This window comes from Anopheles aquasalis, chromosome 3 (genome assembly GCF_943734665.1).
Source record: "Anopheles aquasalis chromosome 3, idAnoAquaMG_Q_19, whole genome shotgun sequence".
Lineage (NCBI taxonomy): Eukaryota > Metazoa > Arthropoda > Insecta > Diptera > Culicidae > Anopheles > Anopheles aquasalis.
In genome coordinates, this window is record NC_064878.1 from 29,349,096 (window position 1) to 29,355,117 (window position 6,022).

Consider the following 6,022-nt stretch of genomic DNA (forward strand, 5'->3'; position numbering starts at 1 on the left):
AGAACGCTCTTGTGTGGTTATCGCACCCTTACACTCCCCCTGGGTTGAAAGCATAGTCAGAGGATCAGCCAGCCGCACTGCGGTAGCGGCAGTCTTCCCAAATGTTAGCACCATATCGGAGACGCAAACTTCCGAAGACAATCGACAGCAGCAGCAACAGCAGTCTTCTGAATCGACTCACCAAACACATCAACACATCACCAGGTGGAGCATTTCCCTACGATTAGAAGCCGATTGCGGCAGCCCTTGCGCTGCCACCGGAGGCTTTTCCAGGGTCAGTGCAGCCATGCAGAAAAGGACAACGCACGACGGAGAAACGAATCAGGTGCGGCACGAACGACCGACAGTCTGGGACAATAGCTGCACTGCATGATGCGAAGCGCAGTCGAATGACGGGTACCACAAAGGATGGTCGTACGTATCGCACACTGAGCGATGCGTAGAAAACGGCCAGCGATCCGGGTGATGGAGGGCAAAAGGAGAAAGAAGTGCACCAGTTGAGATACTTCGGCTACCGCATGCTGCCAGCCGATGTCAACGAAGAGGATCAGGCTAATCGGTGCTCGCTAAGCGAAAGCACCTGCTCGTACGTGTGGACACGAGGATCGAGCTATTGCCACACCCACGGTAGCCGGCCTACGCCCGACAGGACCTCATTCCCTCGCTGAAAGTACTACATCCAACGTGAGAAGCTCCTACTGGGATCCGCTCACGCAGCATCAGTGGGAGAATTTGGTTACATATCAGGAAATGACAAAGATCCAGTGTATGGTCGAGGTGCAGTGGGAAGCTGCGCGCGTGCATACCTTGGCTGGACGAGGAGGCAGACAGGAACGACGCAAACCGACATCCGAACGAGAAAAGAGAAGGAGGAGGACCATTGGTGGGAACGATACCGATGGCCCTAAACGACGGAGGAGGAACCACTGACCCGTGAAAATAGGGAAACGGTTGTATGGCGCAATGGAGCAGATGAGTAGGTGACAGACCAAAGGAACAAGAAGAACGCATTGCAAAACAGCGCGATTTCAACCAGACCAGCGAAAAGGCTAGATCGCACAATTCGCTGCACAATAAAATGTTAAAAGTAAACATCGTGCTTGAGGGGGGCATTTTTCCCTGAATGCTGATTCTTTGAAGAGTATTGTGTAAAAGTTTTGGATCAATCGAGGAAAAATTGACAAAGTTACAGATTTTTTAATATCCCCGTTTCATACAAAACTCCATGCAGCTCGCTACTTTGAAGAGCGTTTCCCAAAACCAACGTTTTCAAAATCGGTGTCCATCGTACCGTAAAAACTACTGGGCCGATCGATGTGAAATTTTTAACACATAATCTGTACACTTCTTGCCCGGTAGCCCCGTCAAGATATCATTAAAATTGTTGATACTTTTTTTAAACAAATCTTTTAAAATCTTGTTTTTATAGCAGAATCGCAAAAAGCATGACTTTATCAACTTTAAAAATCTGCCAAAAATCGGAAAATGAAAAATTCAACATAAACTCGAAAGAGCCACCTCGTAAATAGTTTACAGATTATATGTTAAACATGCCAAATCGATTGATCCAGTAGTTTTTATGCTGCGATCGGCACTAACTTTGAAAATGTCGGTTTTTGGAAAACGCGCTTAAAAGTAGCGATACATCGTACCGACTATAAGGGGCAATATGTGAAAATTCTATATCTTTGCCAGTTTCTTAACGATTTTTCCAAAACTTCTACACACTGCTCTTGAAAGGATTGGCATTCCTGAAAAAAATTAAAAACAAGTTGGGTTAAAAATATAAATTACCTTAGTCCCCCTTAAAAGAGCCCGAATTTTGCACCCAATGTACGGCACGTTTAATCATGAATTACACATGTTCTTATTGCCATTCCTTATTTTGACGCTATCAAAATAATAACAGACATGTTCTCAATGGTAACGTGTAAAATATTGATGATGAATCTCTCCTTTGAAAGCATTGCAGGAAATGCCACGCGGGAACCGATCGCGAGAAGATCGTGTTTTCGCATACGCATCAGCGAAGCAGGTTTGGTTGGTAAGCTCTCGAAAGATCGATACTTGTTTAACAATAACAATTCCGCTTCACGGATTTTATTAGCTACATGAGAAAAACAGAAATCAATTCAAGGTTTTCATTCAATACATACAAACCAAAAGATATTTGAGAACTAACTGCTGCTTTATCCGGAGAGATCTATTCGCTTGAAACAATCTGTCTGTATTTCATCCTCACGTTCAAGGATCGTTTCAGGGATTTTAGCAGGGAGAAAGTTCTGGATCCGCTTGATTCTTATCGATAGACAAACTTTATTTTTTGAGTATATATTGTCAACTCGTTAGGTTGGGTTTCAAATAGCCAGTCAATTGCCCGCGCACCCATGCCCTTCTTTGCTTTGATTTTATTTATAGCTTTACAATTAAAGAACGGCCACGCACCCATAGTTTGGAAGGCGCAACGCGATGGTCGCGATGAGCTGATCAGCTGATGCTGCCGGTCAATGCTATCACGCTGGCTCTCGAAAGCCCGGCCGCTGACTCGTTAGTTCAGACTGGTTTTGACTGGTTGGTCAGGCTGACTGCCGACCCGCCTCGAACGAACGGGTCCGCAACAATGATGACGAACCCATTTGCCATTGGCAGTCCTCGAAGCAAGCGCATTGTTACTTACCGGTTACTATTTATTGTGGTATGTGGAAAGTGCAAAGTGTGTTCGTAGTGCAAAGTGAAATTGGAAGCAATACCGGAGCTGCAAAAGGTACGCGTGATTGGTTGGAACGTGTCCTTTGACAATAGGCACCCAGCAGAACCTATAAGTAAAAACAAAGAAAGCCACCTTCTCTGTCGGTATATGGTTCATGTGAGCTAAACCGTCACATGAACCATAATCCAGCAGGCACCACGTGGAGGTAGAGATAGGTGTTCCGAGACGCATGTGCATCTCAGCGTTTGCCAGCCACCTAGATGAAATGGTTAATAAAAAAATACACATATTAGCTCTACACTACTTTACTCACCTAGTCTTACGTTCGATCGCGACCGGGCTGTTGGGCCACTAACCCAGACCATCGCGGTTCATATTCACAACTATCTGCAGGATAGCTGCGAAAACGGACACGTTGGCGCAGGCGCAGCGGTTCCGGAAGAGATACTCTTCCATGTAAGTTTCAATGTTCCCCTTGTGGGAACCCTTGTCACTTAGGAAGCGCTTTAGCCAGCGCCAACGATTCTCGATGTTTTGGGTGTGCACGTTCCTATCGAGCGGGCATACGAAATATAGGGAATGGTTTACCACCATATGCCCAAAGCCTCTTTCGTCGAGGTTATTGTAGCTTCGCCAACCATCGGTCATGATGGTGGTTCCGCTCGCCACGTGGCGTCCAATCACCGATTCGATGGTCCCCATCGAACGGTCCTCGACTAGCTCGAAGAAACATCGCCTCGTCCTGCGGCAAATTCCTCCAACAACCCATTTCTGGGCGTTGGCAGGCATTCTGCCACGATTTGCCTTACGCTTGACTAGCACAGACTCATCCACCTCGATGGTCTCGCCCGTGCCGCCAAGTATTTGGTGACTATTGCGCACATGCAGCGCTGCTGCTTCGCGCAGAATCTTGAACCAACTGTACACAGTGTTCAGATGGCACCCAACATCGGCCGCGACCGTATCCCTGTCACCATCCCGCGACCATTCAAAAATGAGATGGATGATCTGTCGCATCGGCATTTTTGAGTCGCTGAAGATGGTCTTGTCGCGTACGCTGACCTCCCGCCCAGCACATGCTCCCCCACGACACACCCACCGATACTTATCTGACCGTCTTACCGCACGGTTCAGAGTCATCGGGCGGCCGCAGTCAGGAGTGGGGCAGTTTCGGCTCGCCGGCAAAATTCCTGCTTCCATCAGGAACGTCACCAACGTTTCGTCGTCCTCGATGATCCGCTCCAGCTGCGAAGCACTTTGCACTCCAGCAAGTTTATCAAAAGCACTATTTCCAGCCATTTTTCGGAAAACCAAAAATTAAAACACCGCGTCAAGAGATCACGTTGCTGATTGTTTTGGCTAGCTATCAAAGCAAATGAGCGCGAATTTTATCGTGGATATGTGTGCGGGTGTTGCTATCAATGCTATAATATCATATTGGCGGGCACCTGATCGATTACTGTTTATTATGCATGAGTTGGAAGAGTTGGAAAAAGTTTCTTGCAAGATGTTATAATGTCTGTATCACTACTTTGGTTATTTTGAATCGTTTGCTTACAGCAATATTCCAAGCAATCTAGAAACACAAATCCCTGGGGTAGTTTAATTTAACCCGTTATCGGAATCCGATCCGTTATCGTTTGAATTAAACGTTGTTATCATACAAACAAGTTGGTCTTGTAAAGGTCGAAAACAAATGATAATATATGATAGCATAAAATCTTTACGGTCTTTTTTACGACTTTCACGACCTCTTTTTAATTCAAACGATAACGGATCGGATTCCGATAACGGGTTAAATTAAACTACCCCAGGGATTTGTGTTTCTAGATTGCTTGGAATATTGCTGTAAGCAAACGATTCAAAATAACCAAAGTAGTGATACAGACATTATAACATCTTGCAAGAAACTTTTTCCAACTCTTCCAACTCATGCATAATAAACAGTAATCGATCAGGTGCCCGCCAATATGATATTATAGCATTGATAGCAACACCCGCACACATATCCACGATAAAATTCGCGCTCATTTGCTTTGATAGCTAGCCAAAACAATCAGCAACGTGATCTCTTGACGCGGTGTTTTAATTTTTGGTTTTCCGAAAAATGGCTGGAAATAGTGCTTTTGATAAACTTGCTGGAGTGCAAAGTGCTTCGCAGCTGGAGCGGATCATCGAGGACGACGAAACGTTGGTGACGTTCCTGATGGAAGCAGGAATTTTGCCGGCGAGCCGAAACTGCCCCACTCCTGACTGCGGCCGCCCGATGACTCTGAACCGTGCGGTAAGACGGTCAGATAAGTATCGGTGGGTGTGTCGTGGGGGAGCATGTGCTGGGCGGGAGGTCAGCGTACGCGACAAGACCATCTTCAGCGACTCAAAAATGCCGATGCGACAGATCATCCATCTCATTTTTGAATGGTCGCGGGATGGTGACAGGGATACGGTCGCGGCCGATGTTGGGTGCCATCTGAACACTGTGTACAGTTGGTTCAAGATTCTGCGCGAAGCAGCAGCGCTGCATGTGCGCAATAGTCACCAAATACTTGGCGGCACGGGCGAGACCATCGAGGTGGATGAGTCTGTGCTAGTCAAGCGTAAGGCAAATCGTGGCAGAATGCCTGCCAACGCCCAGAAATGGGTTGTTGGAGGAATTTGCCGCAGGACGAGGCGATGTTTCTTCGAGCTAGTCGAGGACCGTTCGATGGGGACCATCGAATCGGTGATTGGACGCCACGTGGCGAGCGGAACCACCATCATGACCGATGGTTGGCGAAGCTACAATAACCTCGACGAAAGAGGCTTTGGGCATATGGTGGTAAACCATTCCCTATATTTCGTATGCCCGCTCGATAGGAACGTGCACACCCAAAACATCGAGAATCGTTGGCGCTGGCTAAAGCGCTTCCTAAGTGACAAGGGTTCCCACAAGGGGAACATTGAAACTTACATGGAAGAGTATCTCTTCCGGAACCGCTGCGCCTGCGCCAACGTGTCCGTTTTCGCAGCTATCCTGCAGATAGTTGTGAATATGAACCGCGATGGTCTGGGTTAGTGGCCCAACAGCCCGGTCGCGATCGAACGTAAGACTAGGTGAGTAAAGTAGTGTAGAGCTAATATGTGTATTTTTTTATTAACCATTTCATCTAGGTGGCTGGCAAACGCTGAGATGCACATGCGTCTCGGAACACCTATCTCTACCTCCACGTGGTGCCTGCTGGATTATGGTTCATGTGACGGTTTAGCTCACATGAACCATATACCGACAGAGAAGGTGGCTTTCTTTGTTTTTACTTATAGGTTCTGCTGGGT

General features: G+C 47.0%; 2 protein-coding genes across 2 annotated transcripts; one reads left to right on the forward strand and one right to left on the reverse strand.

Annotated features, from left to right (window-relative positions):
- Positions 1 to 3,061: 3,061 nt before the first annotated feature.
- LOC126576546 (uncharacterized) lies at positions 3,062 to 4,009 on the reverse strand. Its single transcript, XM_050237858.1, has one exon. The coding sequence runs from the start codon at positions 4,007 to 4,009 to the stop codon at positions 3,062 to 3,064; it is 948 nt and encodes a 315-aa protein (XP_050093815.1).
- Positions 4,010 to 4,817: 808 nt separating this feature from the next.
- Positions 4,818 to 5,765, forward strand: LOC126576547 (uncharacterized). The gene has a single exon (XM_050237859.1). It carries the CDS (start codon positions 4,818 to 4,820, stop codon positions 5,763 to 5,765), a length of 948 nt encoding a protein of 315 aa, XP_050093816.1.
- Positions 5,766 to 6,022: the final 257 nt, after the last annotated feature.